Source organism: Strix aluco, chromosome 3 (assembly GCF_031877795.1).
Source record: "Strix aluco isolate bStrAlu1 chromosome 3, bStrAlu1.hap1, whole genome shotgun sequence".
Lineage (NCBI taxonomy): Eukaryota > Metazoa > Chordata > Aves > Strigiformes > Strigidae > Strix > Strix aluco.
The window spans coordinates 102,392,192-102,417,805 of NC_133933.1; the positions used below are offsets into that span (position 1 = coordinate 102,392,192).

At 34.5% G+C, this 25,614-nt stretch overlaps 1 protein-coding gene across 1 annotated transcript in view; it reads left to right on the plus strand.

The window, feature by feature from the left end:
- EYS (eyes shut homolog) overlaps positions 1 to 25,614 on the plus strand; it is a 1,110,009-nt gene that overhangs the window by 249,309 nt on the left and 835,086 nt on the right. Inside the window, exons 8-11 of the mRNA XM_074819828.1 lie at positions 4,708 to 4,812; positions 5,083 to 5,222; positions 13,999 to 14,165; positions 23,823 to 24,076. Of these exons, the coding sequence (XP_074675929.1) occupies positions 4,708 to 4,812; positions 5,083 to 5,222; positions 13,999 to 14,165; positions 23,823 to 24,076 (666 nt within the window). The remainder of the gene's footprint in view (positions 1 to 4,707; positions 4,813 to 5,082; positions 5,223 to 13,998; positions 14,166 to 23,822; positions 24,077 to 25,614) is intronic.

The following is a 25,614-nucleotide window of genomic DNA, read 5'->3' on the forward strand; positions in this document are numbered from 1 at the left end:
TGTTTCCTTTCAGAATTTGTATTGCATTTGCCACCTTCCCTTCTTCTGGTCCCAAAGTAAATTTAAATGATTGCTCATATGCTACTGACAGTACTTCAGCAATTTCATATTTTAGTCCCTTTAGAGTTCTTAGATGAATAGCCCCTAGATTTGGTTATGTGTTATTATTTATCAGGTACAGACATAAGTATGTTAGTTTCTCTTCTTAGCTGGCTGGTACCAACCCCAGAGTTACATAGTTGCTTCAGTGCATCATGAATTCCAAGCTAACAAACACAGATGAGAAGCAAGGTATACTCTTTCATATTTAGTATGTTAATGTAGTAAAAAGTCATTCCATAGTACACAGAAAATGGAAGTGGAGATGAGCTGTTTGAGAGGAATATAGAGACATTACCTGAGTGTGCATGGATGGAGTTAGAAAAGCTAAAGATCAGCTGGAGATGAAACTAGCAAGAAACAGGGAGGACAAGAAAGTTTTCTCTAAGCATATTGGTAGAAAAAGAAAAGACAAGGAAAATAAGGGCCCTCTCCTCAATGGGGCAGTGGGTACAATGAAAAGTAAATTGCTTTTAATGCCTCAGTTTTCACAGGTGCATGTGCTCAGGTGCCTCCCAGTTCCTAGAGCCTAGTAGCAGACAAAGTCTGGGAATTTAGCATTTCCCACAGTAAGAGAGGATGCTGTTAGGATCACATAAGTATATCAGACATGTACATCTGGGGCCAGAAGAGATATACCAAAGGGTGCTGAGGAAACTGGCCAATGTCATTGTGACATCGCTATCATCTTTGAGAAGTCATAGTAAGCTGGTGAGGTCCTTGACTGGAAAAAGTTAAATGCCAACCCTATCTTCAAGAGCTGAAGAGTATTGAATTGCCAGATTCTCCACCTGGGATAGGGCAATCCTGGTTATATGTAGAAACTGGGGAATAAGAGGTTGCAGAGCAGCCCCACAGAAAGAGATCTGGGGTTCTGGGTAGATGGCAGGCTGAATATGAGTCAACAGCAGCAAAAAGGGACAACCGTGCCCTAGGGTGCATCAAGCACAGCATCGGTGGTCGAGTGAGGTGATTGTCCCACTCTACACTGCACTGGTACGGCCCCACCTCAAGTACTGTGTGCAGTTTTGGGTGCCTTGATATAAGAAGGACATCAGACTATTAGAGTGTGTCCAAAGGAGGATGACCAAGATGGTGAAAAGTCTTGAGGGCAAGACTTACGAGGAGCAGCTGAGGTCATTTGGTTTGTTTACCTTGGAGAAGGCTAAGGGGTGACCTCATCACAATCTACAACTTCCTCAAGGAAGGCAGTGGAGGGGGAGGTGCTGATCTCCTCTCTCTCTGGTGACCAGCAATAGGACATGAGGAAATGAAATGAAGCTGTCAGGGGAAGTTCAGATTGGACATTAGAAAAAGGTTCTTCACTGAGAGGGTGACTGGTCAGTGGAATAGACTCCCTAGGAAAGTGGTCATGGCACCACGTCTGTCAGAGTTCAAGGTTTAGTTTTAGGTAGTCCTATGAGGAGCAAGGAGTTGGACTCGATGATCCTTTCAACTTGAGATATTCTATAATTCTATGCATCACAGAATCACAGTATCATAGAATGGTTGAGGTTGGAAAGGGACCTCTGGAGGTCATCTTGTCCAACTCCCTTGCTCAAGTAGGGTCCCCTAGAGCAGCTTGCCCAGGACCATGTCCAGATGGATTTTTAATATCTCGGGGATGGAGATTCCACCACCACTCTGGACAACCATTTCTAGCTTGGTCACCCTTGCAGTAAAAAAATGTTTCCTGGTATTCATGTGTAACCTCAGTTTGTGACCATTTGTGGTCATACTTTATTTCACTGATATCTTGAGCATAGAATTTGTAATTAAGCAATTTAACTTGTAAGAACACATGTTTAAGTAAAAAAATGCATAAGGTCATTTTTAAAAATAAACAGTAAACCAATAAACTCTTTAGTCAAATTATTTTCCCTCCCTCTTATTTTTTTCCTTATTTTTTCCTTAATTTCTCCTTATTTTTTTCCTTTGTACCTTGTACCTGCTGAATTTATTCCTGTTAGAAGAATAGCATGCTTAATTGTGCACAAAAATCTTGTTTGAGTTCTTTAAGTATTGCACTTCTCAATTATTCAGCCCTCACTCACTATGAAGTGATAATTAGGCATTAAAAGCTAAGTGGATTACTGTGGACATCTCTCCTGACATACATTTAACACTTAATCAGATCTTAATACCATAAATTATGCATTTCTCAGCAGAATTCAGTTTCTAATAAATTTTACAACAGTTTGGAGTTACTATGTTTTCTTGACCTCATTGTGGCAGGGAAAAGTTGCAAAGTTCGCTTAAAGGATATAACTGTTCTAAGAATTTTGGATTTATAGCAAAATAATTCTTTAAGCCTGTTTGATTGTACTAATATTTATTCATAAGGGTTTCTCGGACAAGACAATTTCACCCTCATGAATATATATGAAAAAAATGGATCCAAAATACATATGGAATTGAAGTTTATGCCCAGTATTTTTTTCCCCAATTTTGCCTTCCAGACCTCATTAGGAAAAAAACAAAAAAAAACGCCCATATTTCCTAGGAGATAGCAACTTCCTCAATACTATTAGTTGATTTTATAGTTAAAATATCTATTTATTTTTTAACATGTCTTTTTGCCAACCAATACTACAAGTTACATTTTATAACTCTTGTCCTGGCTCACAGCATGGCTTTCCGAAAGTCTTAATCATAATGGTATCTCCTCAGAGATACAGATACATATAGTGTCAATGAAAAGTGAGCAAATGAGAGTCTTGCAAATTTAAGGTCAAGTTGTCCACAGTTGCCCATGTAATATTACATGTTATATTATAATAATAAACAGCAAGAAGTATCTAATTTCCTTTTTTCTGTATTTTTTAAATTTTAGAGTAATAATATATTTTTAAAAGTATTTCTAACTCAGTAAGCTTTATAATTTACAGGAAAACATACTATTGGCTGTTGAAAAATTTATATATGTTAACAGTGGGCTATTTTTGGCTGAGGAGCAAAGGAACAAAATAAACATTAAAAGTCTGTATAGCACACTGGTCAACCTCTCTGTAAATACATGAGATTGTACATGTGGTTCAACACCTGCTGGCTCAAGATACAGTCTTCTGGCCAATAAATCACATCATTAAGGCTTTAACAAGTATATTCCTGTTTACATTTATAGAATTCCATAAAAAGCAGTCTTTAGGTCTTAGTCTGACACTCCATTTCAGCATATTAAAAGATACAGTGTATGTTTCTTGAAGCTTAAGTGTTTTATATTAGGAATGGACTAAAGTGAATTAAATTGGCAGAAATGCTTTGCTGAAACAGAGACATAGTAATTTTCTTACCAAATTTTATACTATTATTTCATGTTCTCCTGATGTCTCTGGCTTTAGATCAAAAGAAGAGCTGATTAAAAATTGAAAAACAATTTCATTATTTGAAGTAAAACTATTTCTTTTTTTTCCATATGAAGAATTTCAAATAGAACTTTTGACACCACATTTCATAGAACATATTGTCTGATTAAAGAAATTATCCCAAATTCTTGTACATCTCTCCCAAACATTTTTCTCCTGAACAGCCTTTACTTCCAGTTTTTCTGCTTAAGCCACTGAGTGACACTGATTACAAGAAGTTCATGGTAAAAATATCAGTAACCTGCTCTTATTTTATTTTCTGCAGTGTTCCTCTTTGAAACTTTTCAAAACTTCTCCACCTTCTCCTAGTTTTCTCAACAGTAAAGATTGTTTTACTTTTCATTTCTCTATTCTTTATGTTTTCTAAAATTGAAAAAAAAAAAAAAAAAAAAAAAGATTACTGAACTCCTGCTGTAGAAGTAGTAAATTAAAACCAAAAAACATCATGGAAAAAAGAACAGTAATACAATAACAAAACAAAACAAAAAAGCCTCAAGAAACTTTACACAGGATTCATTATATTGTTTTCAGTACCAAAAAGAATAAGGAGAAAACCTTAATGTGTTTTCTTTGTTTTCAAATCTCCTGTTTTTCCAAGAGTAATGGTAAAACTGACGGTCTTCCTTATTGACTCTTATCGCATTGCCAGAGATATATTTCTCTTCAGTGCATTTTTTTCAGAACTGTCCAGTTGCAAGTTCAGTTATTTCTTCCTGCTGAGCCAAAAAAAATGTCTTCAGCTAAATGAGCAAGTAATTGTTCAGTGGAATGACACAAAAGGTTACCTCAGACAAATGTGGACTAGTTTTTTCCTAGCCAAAATGGAGCATGGAGGGGATGAAATATGTACATAATAAAATCGTTTTGAGTAGAGAGCAGGGTTGACTCACGCAGCAGTAAAAAGTATAAGAAAATGCAAATGTATTACCTCCATTTCAGATAATTATTTCCAGTGAAAATCCTCCCTCTTCATCTCCATATACCTATTTGGATCCCATCTAACATTGTTTTTAAATGCTGAAAGAGTTTTTTCGACCTTTTTTAATACATTGAGCGTTTTTGGTTTTTTTTTTATATAAATGGAGAGAAAGGAGTCTGGAAACTTACACAAGTCTTTAAATTCCAGAAAGATTATTTAAGACAATAGTTATCTTAGCAATCTTAGTAATATGGTTCATAAGGTTTTTTTAAGAACATTATATTAATTCTTAACCATTTTAGGATTTTTTTTTTTCAACCCCAGGAGAATTCTGCGAGGTGAAAATTGATAGCTGTGGTTCCAGTTCATGTGAAAATGGAGGAACATGTGTTGACTATGAAGATCATTTTAAGTGCAGTTGCCCTATAGGTAAGTTGCTGGAAAGTTACTGTATTTTCTAAACAGAACAAAGAACATGTCGACCAAATATTTAAGCTTAAGAAATAGCAACATAAAAATAGTAATATATCTCAATGTATGTAATTAACATTTTTATAAAGAAACCCACTTTTTCGCTTTGTTCAGGAAATAAAACAGTCAAATTACTCTAGTAGAGTGGTGTTAACTGCTAACACTCTGAACAGACATAATGTCAATATTCTGAATGAACTGTGATTAAACATTCTCTTTGTGGTGCAGGTTTTGAAGGTGAAAGATGTGAACTGGATATTGACGCCTGCCTATTCTACAATATAAGCTGTGCCCCAGGAGCACTGTGTATGGATAAATCTCATGGATTTAATTACACATGTTTATCACCATGCATTGGAAACACAGAGGTAGGATAAAGTGATATATTCCCCCCAGTGGTTTTGGGAAATCAAACAAGTTATTCTAAGAGCAGTGAGCTGATGAAGGCTTATTTCCCATGGGTTTCCTAAACACAATACTAATTTTTGATATATTCTCATGCTAACCTTCCTCTTTCCTGTGTAACATGAACATCCAAAAGTGCATGATGTGACTAGTCTGGTCATTGCCCAACAAACCGTGTAATGTCTGAGCTCTGCCCTTCTTGGGTTTTATAGGTTTACTTTCTCATGTCTCCTTCTGTCCCTTACTTGCTCCTGATATGTTATGAAACTTGTAGGAACTTAAGGCAAAATTTCCTTGAAGTGTTTTAAAGTTACTAGGCAAAAGACTGATGGTACATCAGCGAACAGAAAGAATGACAAAAGCTTCATTTCCATTAAAACCAAAAATAAAGGCCATAATCAACAACAACAAAAAAAATCTAAAGCAAGACTAACTACACTGCAATGAGACCTGAAAATGCAGTTAGAAAAAAATCAAAATTCTCCTTGCAAGTTACTCTTAAATACTCACAGAATATAGTAATGGATTTGATTTTTGTACATTCAAAGTATTCTAGAAATCTTTGAGTTAGATACTGACAATGCTTAGGCCAAAGTAGCATCCATTGTGTACCCAGATGCCTTTAAGAAATGCATTTGCTGTATCCTTCTCACTTCCTTTTAGTGACCTTTTCAGTTAAATTACTGATTTGGGAGGGATTCATTCACATCAGGGTGAACTACAGACTCAGGCCCTTGAGATACTGAGATTTCGATATTGGATAAAGTAAAATACTGTTTCATTTTTTTATTATAATAGTTAATGTAAAGCTATGTACACAATGCATAATAGCCCTTTCAAACAGCTAATCAAACATGATAACCAGTGTTTCAAAGGCTTAATCAATTCTTTTATTGAAATATATTCACCGTAAAAATATATTATGCAGATCAGGCAATGTGTTTACAAAGAAGCAATCACCATTTATGTCACCTTGAAGTCCATGAGTACACACGCACCACTGAATATGAAATGTAACACTGAAATACTGGCTCAAAGGTTTATATTTAAATTGTTCAGCATCTGGTAAATTTTATCATTTTTATGATTTAAAGTGTCATACTGAGTGCAAATTTATTGTACATGGCATAACACCATAATGATGCAATAATCATTATGGCTATTTAGGATGGGAAGTGATGGTGTGCCAAGGATGCTGATGGGAGCTACTAAAACATTTTACTGTAATATTTGCTTAAAAGCCCTCAGACATATTTAATTTATTCACGCAAACATTTTATAGACCATCATAAATGTCATGTGGGAAAAAACTTTAATAATATATGTATGTAACTATATACACTCACTCAGTATGAGACACTTAATTTGAATTCACTTAATGTGAGTAATTAGTAGGTTTTCCAATGGGAAAGGGAATAGAAACTAAACTAAAGGAGTGATATGGTTGGGTTTTACTTGTTTTCTTAGCCTATACATCATTAAAGTAATATCATTTGCTTATTGGAAAAAAGAAGGCCTTATTCAAACAAATGAATATTTGAATACTTTTTGAAGCAGTGTAAGGAATAATTTGAAATTAAAAGTTTATATTATTCAGTAAATGACATAATTCAGCATTTAATTCTTTATTTATTCTTTGTGGCTGGAAAGTAAGTATCTATTTTTTCATTCTTTCCTTTCTTTTCTATTTCCAGTATTACCTTAATTAGGCTGAGCTATTTCACCTCTGCATATTCAACACAATATACTGAAAAGAATGCTACTATTTTAATATTTTCTTAATTAAAAAAAAAATTAAATCATTGGGACTCTTTTATCTCTCTATAAATGTAGAATGGTACAAATGCATTGTTTTGTGGGGTTTTTTTTTCTTTCCCAGCACAACATTTAAAACATTAAATCTGTTTTTAATACTACTTTAATTACAATTTATTTTAAAATATATATAAAAACAGAAGTGTGAACATCTTAAAATAGGGTATATCTTCCTTTAAATTTAAAAATCTAAACTTAACTTTGTAACCAGGATAAAACCTGTCCGCCCAGTACCTAGAATTATGAAGGACCTCCAAATAAATCAAAATATTGGCATCTTTAAATTAGTGACTTCAAACAAGACCAAATTTAGAAAGTTTGCATTACAATATCTTTTATTGTCTCACCTATTCAGGAAGACACCAAAAGAAATAAAGAAAATATCCCATTTGAATATAGGATGTATGCTACAAACCCCAATACTTTTATTAACAGGAGTGCATAAAGAATTCATAAGAGTACTAGTAATAATCATGCTAGGCATAGATAATAGAGCCATAGAATCAAAGAACTGCCCAGGTTGGAAGGGACCTTGAAAGACCATCTAGTCTGACCTTTCATGGGAAAGGGAACATGTTCAATCATGTCTTGAAAACCTCCTGTTGTGGTTTAAACCCAGCCAGCAGCCCAAAACCACACAGCCACTCACTCACCCTCCCCTGCCCCAGGGAAGAGGATTGGAGGGATGAAGGTAAGGAGACTCATAGGTTGAGATAAAAAAAATTTAATAATTGAATAAAATAAATAAAATAAAATAAAATAAAATAAAATAAAATAAAATAAAATAAAATAAAATAAAATAAAATAAAATAAAATAAAATAAAATAATAAAATAAAAATAATAATATATACAAATGAGTAATGCACAATGCAATTTCTCCCCCTGACCGATGCCCAGCCCATTCCCAGCTAGGGATCCCAGAGGAGACAAGATTCCAAAAACACAGTCCCAGAAGAGAGCTCTCCAACTTCCTGGCCAGCCCCCATCTATATATTGAGTATGACCTCGTATGATATGGAATATTCCATACTTGGGTTGTGCTCCCTTCCAGCATTTTGTGCAACTACACACTAGCAAGACATGGGAAGTTGAAAAGTCATTGATTTCTTAGCAACACTAAAAACATCAGTGTGTTATCAGCATTCTTCTCATACCAAATCCCACACTGAATCCAAAACATAGCACTATTCTAGCTACTAAGAAGAAAAAATTAACTCTATCCCAGCCAAAGCCATGAGACCTCAAGTGATGGGAACACCACCACATTCCTGGAGAAATTATTCACTTCAAAAGCCCACCTGTGGCCCAAACAATCACAAACATGGAGGCATCCTAAGATGTGTGATGATGTTTAGAGGCTGTGTTAAGTCCTATCAAGCAGTTTTATTCCTTCCTTTATAACACTAGTTTTTCAGAATTCTGTCAACAATCTTACAAAATCATAGGTTCCGTTAGCATTTCTTAAGAAAAAATTTGAAATTGTAGCAGTAATAGGAAAATCAAGATGTCAAATAGTTATTGCTTTTAAAAAGGAATCATAGGAGTTAAAAAGTACTTTTCAATTATTGTTTTATTTTATTTTCGGTCTTAAAATGTAAACAGACATACATCAACTTGGGCATCTACTTGGTTTGTTAATAATAATCCCCATAGGATTATTATTAATTCCAAGTTAGAAACTGAACCATCTCTGAAAAGTCCTCTCGGCGTCTATCTTTACAGTACTAACGTTGTATCCAACTGGATTATTGAGCTCCACTTGCATAATTTACTCAGAAGCTGTTTTCTCTTTTTATGAGCCAAACAATCCCAAGTTATTCTGTCACATTTGCAGTCAGGATCACAATTCCAGCATCCTGAATGGAAATATCTATGTGCTCAATGCATACTTAGTTGTCATGGTGTGAGCCCAGAGGGCAACTGAGCACTGCACAGCTGTTCTCTCACCCCTTCCCCCTCAGCACTGGGAAGGAGAAAATGAAGCAAAAGTCTCAGAATCAAGAAAAGGGCAGAGAAGGCTGCCCCAGAATTATGAGCACAGGCAAAAGACAAACTCATTGGGTAAAGAAAAAGAACATCACTTTAATTCAAACACTATCAAAACCAACACTTAACAGAGTGGGACAGTGAGAATTGTTGCCTCCCTCCATCCCTCCCCACTTCCTGGGCACAACTCTGCTCCCGATCTACCTACCTCCTCCCCCGCAGTGGCACAGGGGCAGGGAACTGAGGGAATTTTGGTCAGTTCACCACTCTTTCCTCCTGGAGGGGAGAAGCACTCCTCTGCATTCTTCCCCTACTGCATGTGATTCCCCTCTCATGGGAGACAGTCCTCCATGAACTTTCTCTACGTAAGTTCTTCCCACAGGCCACAGCAATTTCTGAGCTGCTCTGGCATGGGTCACTCCTACGTGTTACAGTCCTCCCAGTGCCGAACTACAACAGGGAGGGCTTCTTTTCCCCCCAGAGTCCTGGCCTAGTGCAGCTGCCTTGCTCCAGTGCGGGGTCCTCCACAGGCTGCAAGCAGATCTCTGCTCCACTGTGGAAATCCAAGGGTGGCCCTGACATCTCATCACAGGCTGAAGGGGGGTCTCCCCCTCTTCTACCTCCTTCTTTCCACTGACCTTGGTGTTCACATAATATTCCTTCTTGCAAGTTGTCCTCAGAAGTCCTAACCCCATGTAAGGTTCCCCTTCCTAAATACGTTATCACAGAGGCATGGCCACCATCTTTAATTAGGTTGGCCTTGGCCAGAGGTGGGTTCAACATGGAGCTGGGGGAGCTTTTGAGAACCTTCTCACAGAAGCCCCAGCTGTAGACCCCTCCCCTGCTACCAAAAGCCCTGCCACACAAACCCAGCACACCAGTGTTTAGAGGAGCTTCCACTTTCATGCTTGTCCTGGTCCTTACATGCTGTGCAAGTATATACAGTTTCATCATCTGTAAAAGGCAATCAGATAAATCATGGAAGAGGAATATAAATAAAGTATGGACACTCATGTTGTTTTCTTTGAGTTTGATGTATTAGGAGAAAAAAACAAACCACCTAAATGATCCTGAAAACTAGAAAATTTTCAGTAAATCTTTTCTGGTTAACTTTGCAGTTGTACCTGCAAATAACTCTACCTTCAGCAAATCTGTTGCTTGTGATGCATGTGACAAGATGTGATGCTTGACTTTCAGATTAGAGGTTGACTTTACAGTTCTGACATATTGCAAACATGGCACTAATAGTTTGATTTAAACAGATTTTAAAATCCCTTCATGGAAACAATTTGTGTGTGTGTATATTTGTCAATCTGTTTAATGAATTTACACATAGAGGTTTGTAGGCCTCAAATCTTGGTGGTGTTTTCAAGTTATGCCTTCTTGGTTTAAGGTAGACTTTTCAACATTCAAATGAGAAAGAAAATACTTAGGTGATTTAATAGATTACTTTGGAGAACTTCACAAAAAAATTGGAGGCAGCTGTCTTTGAATCACTAGGTGTTTAGCTTTGAGAACCTTCACAGGATAGTGAAGACAAGAAAAGTAGGAAAAGACAGATATTACTTTATATCTTATATGATTATGCACATTCAACAGTTCAGAAATAAAGCCTTTTTTATTTATCTAAAGGAAACTAATAATCAATAATTTAAAGTTTCTGGAAAAAGTGTTACTTGTAAGACAGCAAAAAAAAAGGCAAGGGGGGGGGGCACTCAGCCAAAAATTGCCAGAAGTTAATAATTTCAAGCCAATTTATTTTCTTTCTATGATAAGAAGTGGCAAAAGTAAAAACCTTTTACAAAAGTTTAAATAGATCAGCTTCTCATGTAGTAATCTCATAAGCAAGCTAGTGAAACAATGCACCTGCTCCAGCTTGATGTAAAATAGCTAAGATGATTATACTCAATTATTCTAGCAGTAGTTTCCTGGACAAATGTCAAAGGGAAATAGTAAGCAGCATTCTGCAAGGACCTGACTTGCACCCAGTTCCATTCAGTATTTTCTTTCTGAATGGTGGAACAGATTACACATGATAAAATTGAATCTGACCCCACCTTGGAGAAATCTAGAAAAGTAGGATGGAATTTAGTGTGTACATTTGCAAAGGACAAGTGACATCTGTGAACTTCAGGATTTTTATGTGAAATTAATCTCCAAAATAAAAATTCAATGACTGTTCAATTACTGTGCTAGTAGGCATTTCAGGTAGGGTTTTAGTTGCTGAGCAATATAGCCATCTGTAGAAATATACTTCCTATATAGTTCTCTACAAAGTTAGCTTCCTAGAAACTGCTTTAACAATTCTTAATATACTTATAGAATGGAGAAATAATGCTTAATTGTCAGGAGCTAGAGTAGCAAAATTGAATAAAAGGAAACATTGTGGAACTGAGTCTGCATAAATTAGAACAAACTCATAATCTGGAGACCAAGAAAGGCATCAGGTTCTCCTTATAAGCAGTCTAAGGATTTTAAGCATTTGCTCCACAAGGAGTAATTCAATAGTATCTACAATGTAGGTAACAGTTGAATCTACAAGAAGTTAAATTAGGCAAAGTGCTTTTTTCATATTAATCATACCTCTCCATTTTTTATTTTCATAATTTCTTCTGGACTTTTCAGCAAATATTTCTTGAAATTATGAAGAGGGATTTTTTTTGTTTGTTTGTTTTTTTTTAAGAAAAAGAAAATATCTACTTCCTTAATGTACTACAAGTCCAGGAAAAAACATAGGGCAGATTAACTAAAATTACACTTGGAAAATTTTTTATATCCAGGTACAATTGATTTTTCAGTAATAAAGCTTAAAGACTGTAGTAAAATGATATGACTGGAAAAAATATATATATGTGTGTGTGTATAGAGAGATATATAAAAAGTACAGATTCATTCAAACTGTAGAGAATTCCAGGAAAAGTAAGATTTAAGAAGTGTTAGGAAATAATGATTGCACTGAATCCTTCTAGGTCAGTGTCTTATCTTGAGCAATTGACAACAGGTGATATATAGAAAACAAGACAGTCGTATACTAAGGTTACTTCCCTCAATTAGTGCAGTGAAGAAAGGAGAAGAGGAAAATGTAATCATCTAGGCACTAATTATCTTTCCTTGCTGTAATAACATTTCCTCATTGATATTAGAAGGAAGTGATTTTTATGTTTTTATCAAGACTACATAATAAAACAGATTTGTTTATAAACTACCTGCTGTAGACAGAAGTGTGATGATCAGACTGACCAGAAGAGCCCTTGTTTATGGTCTGTAAAATCATAAAATTTGTGTTTAATCCTAAATATGAGGAAGATTTATTCTGGGAAAAAGAAAAAGAAGATTGATGGGAGGATGTTGCTCTTTCCAAAAGTCCATGTATCTATTTATTTTCATTTAAAAGTATTTCTTGTATGGAAAAAAAAAAAAAAAAAAAAGCAACAGACAAATTTTTGTAACTTTAGAAAACCACAATGCAGGTTTGAATTTTAGAAAACCACAGTGTAGAGGTATTTAGTTTGATTTTAGCAATAGATTAATAAATGTATTTAGCCTTAATTTCTTATTAAATCCTTAATATTCTAACTTAGACTTTTCAATATTTAGATTGATAGGGAAGTAATTTTACACCAGAGAGAAAAATCTATCTGATAGAGAAAACTACTAATTAATTTGATTCTGAAAATATCTTCCATAGCTTTAATTTTAGTTTAAAGCTGCTCTAGATTGCACTGTCTTAAAGGGTAACATCCTTCTTCACTGTATAAAATAACAAACCAACATAAGAATATAATTAATATAACATTGTGGTAATATTGAAATATAACTTTTGTCTTCATTGTCTAAGTTTTTCCCTAGATTTTTTTTTTGAGTGTTACTTGACCTATTTGAGCTTTAAGAAAATAGTAAACCTCAGAACAAAATCCTGCAGAAATGTTTAAATAAAAAGAAGACATAAAAAATTTTTAAAAAAATCTCCAAAACTATACACACAAGGGTTTTCTTTGCATTTATGTGAGAAGTGCTTTCTTCAAGAAGTTGTCCTATTCCAAAAGGATCCCAAGTTAAGTCTAAAATTCAGTACTGAGAGCATAGCAAAAAATGCCTTAATTTTAAGGTCAAATAAAAACTTAATCAAAGAAAAATGAATATTAGAGGATTTCTGCCTCTGTTATTACTACAAATCTTAATGACATTATAAAGAGATTCAGACTCAATCAAACTGAAGTACTAGTGCATTAGCTCATCTTCTGGACACCATTTTCTTTAGTAACCAATTGATTAGAAGGAAGGGTCTTATTTGCTTTGAAATGAAAATGTCATTATCTGCTTTTACACTGGCAAAATTTTCATGGAAATGAAATGGAACCCTAAAACTAAAATGAAGAAAGGAGCACTCATTCTGACCTAGAACTTTCTGTAATTTTTGAAGAATACAGGAAATGCTGTTTTACTAAATAATATTAGCAAATAAAAGCTAAAAGAAAAAATACTGTTCCAGTCTAGGTTTATTAATTTTTCAATATCTGCAGGTTGAAAAGAAAGAAGGTTCTGGTCTTCCCAGAGCATAGATGTAATATATATATATTTATATTGAAATAAAAAGGATTAAAAAATAGGTTGTGCATCAGAATTATGATTAAAATTAATAACAGGCTAGTTCACCATCATCCCTCCTAAAACAAACATATTTTAAAGTTAGTTATGAAAATGACACTGTTAAATTGAATTATAAATACCTCTTTCCAACTAAACAATTAATTGATATATTGATTTAATGACATTCAGTATTTTTGGTTCTTGGAGATCTCTCTTTTGTAATATTACAACATAAAAACATTAAATAACCATATTTATTACCAATGGCTTATTCAGTTAAACTCTGGGGAAAAAAAAACAACACATAGATAAAAGCCTCTTTATGTATTTGTACTTCTCATCTTCAGGTATGTGCAAATGGAGGCAGCTGCTTCTATGATGAAGAAAAACAGAGATCTCACTGTGTCTGTGCTCTTGGGTGGACAGGACAAACATGCCTGGAGAATATTAATGACTGTGGGGTAAACCAGTGCCAACATGGAGCCACATGTGAAGATGGAATCAATAAATACAGGTATTAACATGATGCTTTCCATACAAGCCTTATGCTCTATGAAGATATTTCTCCTTTCAAAAAGATTACAAAGGGAATTGCTATTTCAGTAATATTTTTCTCAGATGATAAAATGCCATGGATACTAACTTTCAGTAAGCATGTGCAATCAATAAGACTGTGTAGTCTGAAGTATTGCACAGGAAGACCTCACAAATATTCCTCTTTGCTAGACAAAGAAGTTAAACCAACTATGTAAAATTGCAGATAAACAAATCATCTATTTTAGTAAATGGCGAACAATTTATGAGCCTGGAGTGTGACATGGAGTGACTTTTCTTATTAGAACTTGAATGATAATTTTCAAGTCAATAGTTGAAATTAGTTGTTTATGCTTTGGTTTTTTTTTTTTTTAGGTATTGACAAAACTGTCAAGTATATGCTTTCCTTAGTGAGCAGTAACATGCTATAGATATTTGAAAATGAGACTTTATAAAAGTATGGTGAAAAAATAAATGTAAAAGGATTTCTTCAATAAGCAGAGTTCAGCTGTTCTTATCAGACTTGAATTATTTATTTATTCTCTACAGAAAACAGAATAACTAAAATCTCTTCATAATATCTGTGAGTGTATTTTGAAAGGCTTTAATTTTGTGATGTGTCCTGTATTAGAAGCACTGCAATTAATATGCTTTAGTGTTTCTATTTAGAGTAGATTGCAATAGTAGTCAACATTAAAATGGAAGGAATTAAAAATTTCTTGCACTCCACCTCTGTTTTTATAGGATCTTCTGTAATAATAACTGAAATCCCCAAGTAAGCACACAGATACACCAGAGGTAAAAGGATTTTTTCCACAGTGTACTTAAAAAGTACACATCCTTCTTTCTTGTCCCTATCTTGCCACTCATATCAAAATACTGGACCATATTTTGACATTTTATTTGACTGATAAATCTGTGGTTTTCCTGTCTGAATCATGAAAGGAATTCTGATAGAAGAAGAAAGCCCTGTTTATGTTACAAAATTTACTGAGAAATTACTAGGTCTGAAGACTTCTGGTAAAATAAGAACTTTTGAATTTAGCTTGCTAATCCAGACTCAGGTTACTGAGAGAAAACACTTAAATCTTACTTTCTCAGTCTTTGAAAGACAAATTAATTTGACAGATCAGTCTTTTTATTTAACAAACAAGAAAATGTACCATTAAGATCCCGATCCTAGACGTGTTAGTGGGCAGTTTTGTTATCACAGAACCTGACCCCACAGAAGCACAACTTGCAAAGACAATGTGCAGAGTGTTTACCGTATAATACCTGCTCTGTCAACAAACGATTGTTGTTTCTCAATGACAATGAAGTATTTTTTAAGAGAACTGAACTATTCCTTCCTTAAAAATAATGGTATTTCCCAAGAGTTTGTCAGCAAGTGAAAGAATTGCCATTTTCCCTTTCCAATACACCATTAAAACCAAAATAATAGGAGAGGAAATGCTGAACCTAACAACTGTAGTCACCCAACTTTTTTGAAAGACTCTTGAAATTTGCATTTCTATCTTAAAATGTATATCATTTTTGATAAGGCAGATATCCAGAGCTGTATTTGATGCAAAGTAGTTTCAGGAAGACACAAGAAAACTGTCACCAGAATATATGGAGAATTACATGTGTAAGTGCCATTAACAGCACTACTAAGATCCGTTTTTAATGCTATTATAGTTACTCAAAACACCACTTTTATCTTCTCCGTTTATTAACTAAGCCAAAATGTTACGTATTAGTTTTTTATTTATGGAAAATTCGTGTAAAACTCTAGACTTTTCTCCTAGTGAGAAAACTTATAAACTAATTATTAAACTTTGGTCATAATATACTGTTCCAGTGGTGGCTTGTTATAGGAATGCTAAAACCAGGAAAGCATGGATTGTATCCAGTTTAGCTTCAAGAATATCGCCCTCTTTTCATGTTCCACAAGCTGTGGGGTTTTTCCAGATTGGAAATAAGCACTCTGCTGTATGTAGTTTTTCTAACTTTCTCTCTCCTTACCATGGCATATTTTGTTTCTTCTCCCATTTTGAAATTACTGTTCCAGTCAGCAGTGTCACATGTGTGTATATTCAATATATTCAGATAATTTCCTTTGAGTTCAGGATGGGGAGTCACTCTGAGTGAAGGAGAGGGACTTTAAAACTGTGATATAGTATAATGCTCAGTAAGGCTACATAATAAGAGTAACATAATCACAAGTCTTAGGAGTTTTACCTCTTTGGTTCAGTAATCCTCTTCTTACAACTAAAGTGGCCTCAATCACACTGACACAAAGCTTACTACTTCAGATGAATTATTGCACTACCTGTTGAGTCTGTACTGTCTAAGATATCATAACATAAGTTAATCAACATGTGTTTAAAGTGATAACTTCTCCAAAGAATTACTGCTCCTGCCTTTGTGTTGATGGTGTAGCTGTTGATATGGTGAATCTGGCCAGATACCATGCCATAGACCAATTGCATCCACATACCAAAAGAATCTCTTGACCTTTGGTCACATATATCTGAGAGTAAAAAGAGATTCATTACCTCAGTAAACAGTGTTGTACACAAAGAAAATATTTTCATTTTCCTTTCAAAAGAACTTTATTGTTTCATTATGTTCTCTGTAAGAGAAGAGAGAGATCTGATTTAACATGTCTCAATGAGAAGCACATAATGAGTAATTAAAATGAAAGAACTCTTCAAGGAGTTGATCTTCCTGTTTTGAAATCCAAGAGGGGTTTTATTACTCTGATTTCTTCACCCTTGTAAATTTATTTCTTGCCAATGTTACATTTCGGACAACCAAGACCCTAACTGAAAGAAGTCCTAATAGATATTTTACTGCAGTCCATTTAGTGAAGGGGAGCAACAGAGGGAAAAGACAGAATTTAAAATTCAATACAGTTTCCATTACCTGTCCGGTTTCTCCTGTTTCTTCAGTCCAGTCTATCCAGATGAAGTTCTACATTTATTGTAGCCCCAGGAAAGCCCAGCAAGATGGACTGTCAACTATTAGATTAACACAATTGAAGAAGCTGTATTGTAGAATTTACCACTGTTTAAAAGGTCATGAAAAACGAATATGTTTTAAAAATATATTTTAGTCTATAGATATAGCTCTGAGGTCATAATTTCATGAGTTTTTGTTCAGGAAATCTTCCCATTAGAAGTCAGAGTTGGTGTACAGTATTGTTTGAATTGCCAACTCATTTTTCAGTATTCAGTATATAAATTTCATTATATATATAATCTTGAATTAATCTCACTAGGAAAGAGTAAAGCCTTGCCTAGTGACACACTATTAACTAAAATGCTTTAGAATATGAAACACTTCTTTGCATGATGTCAGCAAGATTATGAAAAGTAAACATAATTTAGATAACTTTTGAGTATCACAAAATTTAAAGCTTCTATTACTTCATTCATCCTTGATTTTTTCCATTTTCTGCCAGCTGGATAAATTAAGCTGTTTGATTAAATTATTTTTTTTATTTCTAATTTTCTATTTTCATGTTTATTCATCCTAAACTATATATGTTTGACTGCAGGATGTAGTTGGCAGTGCCATATAAAGTTAGTGCTATGATATACACAGTTTTCTGTAGCAATAATAGGCTTCTTCCACTAGAAAGAGGAAAAATGCTTTTCCTCGCTTTTCTACAACTCCAGAAAGCAGGTGAATATATGTTGCAATTTCTTAGGGAATATCTATGTAATAAGTTATACAACAGCTTTTCTGCAGAGAATACAGATGTTTACAAAAAAACCCAAAACGAAACTAAATAACCTTTTAGTCCATTTATTAATGTGTGTGCAGTTCATACTTCAACTGCAAAGCAAAATAATTAATACTGAGTAAATGCAGTTAATCTTCTTGGACTACTATAATAAAAAAACCCCAAACATTTATTTAAAAATGAATTAGATATTGGAAGTCTTTGCTAATGCCAAGCTTCAGTGCTCCTATGTGCCTTCTGTCTCAAGAAAATAACTGGGTTATCTCCTAGCACAGATCAGCATAACCACATCTTCAGTCTGGTCTTTGGGGTTTTTTTTAGTTATTTTAAAGATTCATCCACTGTACACAGTTATTTATGCATGGCACAAGTTGTACTACATCTCTTTAGTGCAGGCAGACTGTGGTGACATTGTGACAGCTGCCCTGCCTGGACTAACTAGTACCAATTTGCTTACCTGCACACCTGCTGTTCTAGACCTTCGGTGATAAAAAGTTATATCCTACTGCATATTGGTTGGAACACATTGCAGCTATGCCATAACCACCTGCATTTGAATAACATGTTCCTTCTTAGACTAAATTCCATGCCTGACATATCTGCATCTCCATTTAACATTTATTTCACAGGTATATCAAATTATTGTGCAATGTTAACTAGATTAGGCAGTGGAGTAGCAATGTACAGTCATCTGCACGATAGGTGTGGGAGCAAACCAATCCACAACAGGGTAACTGTGGCTTGTGTTTGGTATCCACTACCAAAATCCCTGTTTGTAGCAAAAGCACTGAGGTATTTGTTTTCCCTCCTGGGGTCAGTTACACTCAAAATCTTGCTATGGACAAAAGAGGACATATGTGAAGCTAAGAAATTATTGGTATTCCCATTAAAGTTAATACAAAATTTCTGTTTATTTACCTTTTCTTGGGTGTCATGCTCATGCTTTCAGTGTTCCCCCAGTTTGTAAAGTTAATATTTTAGTCTTCCTTAAGAAAGTAGTTGGGGGGTGTCATTAGCATCTCCTGGTCTTTGCTGGGAGGTGTGTCCCCCCTTCCCCAGCAGGGCCATTCCCAGAGCTGAAGCTGGAGCAGGGAAGGCAGTAGTCACTGGGCCCTGGAGCAGGGGTTACACCATTGAAACCCAGCTCAGGCTACAGCAAGGCTGAGCCCCTGCACTGATGTGTCAACCCACAGCCAGGGTGTCCTTCTGATAAGAGCAAAAAAGATGTTTCCTCAGTTAGTTAGAGATTCACTTGCAAATAGAAATTTTATATTATTATAAATTATAAATTTATATTATTATAAATTATTATAAATTATAAATTATTATTATATAAGATTATATATACGTGTATACAAATTAGTTTTTAATTTATTGTAGAGAAGTATTTCAGCTTTAAAGCAAATTAAAACTGCAAATCAATCCATGATTCAAAGCTTTTGATATCATATTCGGTATTTTAGTGCTACTGAAGTATTAATGCAAGGTCATATTCATTAAAATCTAATGTGGTGATGGTATTTTTCCTACTACAAGTGTAAAAGACTTAATTACTTAGAGATTATTGGTCTTGATATTAGTTCTAAGACTGACAGGAAAAGATATTTGAATTTCAGCTATGTCAGTGTTATACCAGTACAGTGTTTAAAAAACCTGTATTCAAGACCCATTTCATAGATTGACTTAGAGATGAAATGATAACATCTATTAAACATAATTGAGAATCTTATAAAAATGTTAAAGCTACAAATAAATGCACTCAGATGCTGATATCCAAAGCCCACAGAACTGCACTTACTGTTATACATTAAATTTAAGAAATATCCATAGGGCAATTTGTATCTGCTTTGTACATACTGCTGAATATATAATGCATTAATGTAACTATTATATGTTAATGCTGCTAAATTAGAAAAAATGCAAAGACATGACTAGTTTAGACTTTTACTGCATAAAAATGGCCAGTTTGTATTGAAAAATAGGCACATTATAAAGTATAGGTTTTAAAGAAAGACTTACTTATTCATTTAAAAATATTTTAGCCTTTTTTTCTAGATTTTCCATATATGATATTATATACTCAAGTTATTTGTAAACTTGACATTAGAATTTGATGTAAATTATTATAAATTATGTTCATAAGATATTTATTGAACTTCTAAATCCTATCACTTCTAAATCCTATTACCTCTAAATCTCAGTCTGGATTATAAACAATAAATGAATGATTCCTGAGCTTGACTAGCTGCGTAAATCAGCCACTTTGTCTCACATGACATGAAGATCCAGTTTTAAAGTTATTTTCTAATCGTTTACACTGAAGAAGAAAAAAACACAACAGTTTCTGTATATTCAGGAAAGCAGTAACGTATACTTAATAGCTAAACCAAGCAAACTTTTCACACTAAAGTGACAAGAGAATCTTCATGATTTAGTTTTATTTTCCCTGAGCAATAATGAAGAGCCTAAAAAAATGAGACCTTAATTTATCTTAATATCTTAATTTGATGATCAAAGGACTGGGAAGCCTGCCACATGAGGAAAGGCTGAGAGAGCTGGGTTTGTTCAGCCTTGAGAAGAGAAGGCTTAGGGGAGACCTTATCACCATGTTCCAGTATTTAAAGGGTGGCTACAAAGAAGATGGAGACTCCCTTTTTACAAGGAGTCACATGGAGAAGACAAGGGGTAAGGGATACAGGTTACTCCTGGGGAGATTTCAGTTGGACACAGGAGAAAAATTTTTCACAATGAGAACAATCAGCCACTGGAATAATCTCCCCAGGGTAGTGGTGGATTCCCCAACACTGGACTCTCAGGATTCAGTTGGACAGGGTGCTGGGCCATCCTGTCTAGATCGTGCTTTTGCCACGACTTTGAGGTCCCTTCCAGCATGGTATTCTATGATTCTATCTTCTGCAGGAGATGAGTCATATTAAATTGAAAGACATTCAGTTATAATTTCAGCAGGAAAAACAAAGAACATTCCATTCTTAGTTGTTTTAGATTTCTCCAGACACTGAAGCACTGAAAAATATGATACTTATAACATTATTGCTTGTAATACGGAATTAGAACCATGAAACTAAAACTAGAAGACTCTCCATTACATCTGTTTCTGTGTAGTTAGTTGTTCTGCAGTCTCTGAAGATAAGATACACAACTAGTAATAATAAGGAAATGATAGAAAAATCCTTCTCTTTATACTCTTTCTTATTAGGGATAGCTATAAGTTAAACATTCTATTCAATATTAACGATAAGAGCCACCTTTTCAAAGAATGATTGAATAGTTGCATTTTCACAATGCACACACTAATCATTACTGTACAAAAAAAATTTTTTTGACTACATAATAGTTAACCTAGGAAATAAAGTGATTAACCATGCCAGAAAAATTTGTATGACTATTTTTTGTTTCTATACTGAAGTTTTACTGTTGGTGGTTTCAGAAACCGTGCAGCTAAAGGTAAGTAAAAGTGCACATACTTTGCATGTTTATGCATAATGAAATTTTATGTAAATCAACATTTGCATTTAGCTGTAAAGCAACTGTATGAGATGATTTGCATGAACTTCATTCCTTTAAAAAGGGAGAAACAGAATCTGCTCGAGCTCTCAAGAAGAGACGAAGATTTCTTCTTTGTAAGGAGTGACTGAGGTTGGAAGAGAGAATACAGTAGCTGTACCTACTTGAGTAGGTACTGCAGTGCAGTAGCAATGGATCTGTAAAGCAAAACTGGTGGTGCTGAAGAATACACAACAACACTATACAAGATATGGAGGGCTTACTTCAAGCAAGCTCTATTTTGGTGCAGGGACTAAATGCCCATTAGCAGTTGGAGTGCATTAGCTGTGCTCCAAGGAGCACATGTACTGATTTAGTTTCAACTGAAATAAATCTGATACTGCTCTGCAATGTGATACAAAACACTGCAGTGGGGAAGAGCCAGGAAGTTAATCCTGAAAATTTTCTCCTCATCTGATCTAAAATGGTTATACAGATGCACCTTGAGACATGAGGGAGCACAAAGTCAAGCCTCGAGTATTTTGAGAAAATTTCCTAGGGATAAAGAAGACAAAAAGTTGACAAAAGTCTGACTGGGAAGTGTGGACCTTCCTGCAAGGAGGCAGTAGAAATAAAAGCAGAAGATATTTGTTTATATACACATGAAAAATTACAATTGTGGCTTAATCACTTGGTAATTTTGCTGTTTAAAGAATTAACTATTACATTTTCTAATAGTACCTGTACTTTCCATAGATTAAAAGCCTTTTAGTGATAAGAAAATGACTAAACCATCTCTAAACTCAGTCCACTGTACAGTTACACATAACAGCCAACAGTATCTTCCTTATAAAGATACTGCCTTTACTGTAGGCTTCTTTTAGTCACAGCATGAAAGGGAAAAATCACCTAATTTGCTATGTGCTCTGAGGCTACTTTTAAACTCTCAGAGCTGCACTAATGTCCACAGATTACCTTGGGAGAAAAAAAAGATTTAATTGGATTAAACACTAGGAGCTATTAATTTTATACATATCCCTTTTCCCTCTTCCTTTTTCTTCAGAAGTATTTCCTTAGTTTTACAATAAATGGAGCTCCTATTGTATTCTGCCCTTTTCAATCTCTATCTTGTACATAGACAAAGTTCTTTGGTCTTTCAAATTCTCTGTTGCCAAGAGGAATTTCAGGTAAAATTAGAGCCTAACTGAACAGAGAACAGAGTATATTGTTGGTGGATATGGTTATAACCCCCTTATTGTCCAAAAGTTATTTTGCAAAAAACTCTTGTGGAATCACGTTCAAAATATCTACCATCTTGCTATCTTTTATAGGATCCTTTCTGTACACGGAGTCTTACATGGGGTATTTTTCCTACTGACTTACAATTATCCTGTTGGAGATTTGATAAGGGATATAAAAACATCTAAGTGGAAATTTCCACAAGTCTAACATAAAAATGCAGGAATAATAAGCAAGAACTGAAGTAAACAGCTGCATGAACATTCACTTCTGTTAAAAATAAAGAAAAAAAAAAAAACTTTCTGCCAGATAGATCAGTAGGGAAAATTGTTATAATAAAGTCTTGCTTAATATGTTAGTTCTTTCCAGCTTCTAGATAACATCTCTATGGATCAAGAATATGTAAGGTTATTGTAAGATTATCTCCTCCCGTGTGAGGACACCTCTAGCCACAATAAGGGAACAATCAATCAAATAAAATATTGCCAAATACAAGAGTTTTTCTAATTTTATGAGATGTGGATCAGCTATGGGATAATCCAGCTTTGTTTTCATTCACACATAAGGAAAAAAAAAAAAAATGGGAGAAAGGGAAGCATGAAAAAGTCATCTCTAGTCTCATACAATTTATATGTCATCCTACATTGTGGGAAAAAAATATCCTGCTCAATTTCTATAAAACTTCAGCTACAGACAGAAATTGCAACCTTTGTTTATAATCATAAAGTATTTTTATACTGACTTTATGTCCAGAGCAAGCAGGATGTAATATTATTTTTTCTCTTAGTGATATTGTAGCAAGAAACTAATAATTTTCAGAAAATAAATTCTTAAAATGCATAATACTCATAGTTTATACCAGTTTTCTATGTGAATATTGTCACTGGAATCTTGATATTAAAAGCAATATAGCTATTAGTTTGTCCCATCTAAATAGCTAAGATTTTGATTATTGTGCAGTTTCATTTAATTATTGCAAGCAGTCTGTGTGAAACAGTTACTTAGTGACTAATTAAAGGTAAAGAAAGAAGATTGAAAAAAAATTGCAATTCATTTGTGGGTAATTCAAAGTGAAAATATTGTTTAAATTATTAGTCATTATTGACCTATATATTCAAGACTGGCAGTTTTAGGGGTTTTTTTCTCCTCTCATTTCAATAACAGGTGCATATGTCCCCTTGGTTACAGTGGCACATTTTGTGAACTTGATATAGACAATTGCATTGGAAACCAATGCTCTGAATATGGTTTCTGCCATGACCACTTGCATAATTACAGCTGTAACTGTGTGCCTGGATATGAAGGACCCTTCTGTGAAGTTGAAATTAATGAATGCTCAAGTTCACCTTGCAAAAATGGAGCTACCTGTATGGATTTAATTGGCCACTTTTCATGTCATTGTGCTGCTGGGTTCAAAGGTAAGTTTTCTCTTTTGAAGTGCCCTGTACTACAGATGTGAATGTCCAATTCTATGTAAGCAATGTTTATATGATTGTTTAATAAGAATTATGTATATATATATAAACATATATATATTTGTGTGTTTGTGTGACTTACAAGAGTTTTAACTGAATTAGCACTCTTTAACTCTTAGATTGTCTCCTAATTGTTCCTAAGCTGACCTTCCCTCCACTAAATGTACAATTCTGAGCATGAGCTTTGATGCCCTTGGCAAAAAAAAAAATTATCAAGTTCCAAAACACAATTTTAATCGTATTATTTTAATTTCACTGTTATGCAGTCTTAGGCATCATGGATTTAGTCATATACAGGCTGATAGGAACAAATGTTTTGGTACAGAACAGGAAAATTTAAACATGCGGAGGAATGAGAACAGCAGTATCATCTCTCTGCACACATGGGTTATAAACAACTATATTTGAGTGAGTTGGTCAGACTCCCCTTCTACTCAGTGCAGATAAGACATCTGCCTATATTAGACATCTGTTCTAGGATGAGATGGGCTGTAGATTTCTGCATTGGGTTAGATGAAACCCACACAATCTGATAACATGTTTCCTTTTTGTCCTAATTTTCTGTTTTGTGTGAATACCCTGATATTCAGACTATGTGTGGGAAGCAGAAAATAATTTTGGATTCAGCAGTTCTGACATGTTGCATTCCCAGCCTTTACTCTACATCATCGAGCACAAACTTTAATGTTCTGAATGCTTCTCTATCTTTATTGACAATCTGTGGTATACTACCACTAACAAAGGCAAAAATAAATATTATAGTATACACAGTGTCATCTGTATGAACTAATCATGAATTTACAGCTGATTCTTCCAAATTGCTGAGGGTTCTTGCTCCAATTCAGGGAGCATGCATAGTAGAGATTTGTAAGCCCCAGTAAAACCACTGAGATCACCCATGTATTTGGATCTTTCTGGGTCACCGCCAAAGTGCTGAGCTATTAAGTAATTATAAACTCAGTGCTAATTTTCCATTACAAATTCTGGCTAGCTACACTTTTAACATTTCAGCGCTAACATTTTAAACTTCAAATATGTTTACATTCATTTACATATAAACACACATTTGTGTGTGTGATATACACTTGCTGATTTACTGTCCTCAATTCGAGTTGAGTATATAATTTCTTGGTCATCTGAATACACATTTTAAAAAAGACATTTCCTCTTCATGCTCATTTATTAATAAATGTGTAACAAAACAGAGGATTGTCACTGAGGTGGCCTAAACTCCACTAAGATAGCACAACTAAATGTCTGACTACAAGTGAAGAGAAAAGATCTAATGTGTACAAAATCTAATATAATATATTTCCATTTCGTTACTGAAACTGCTCCATTTCACTGCTGAAACTTCAACCCTTATTTTGTACTTTGCTGGCCTTCATAGAGGGCCTCAACCACCCCAATATCTCTACAGGAACAATATAGCACGTTATATGATCTGTTTGGAAGAGTCCCATAGAAGAAAGTCCTGGAGG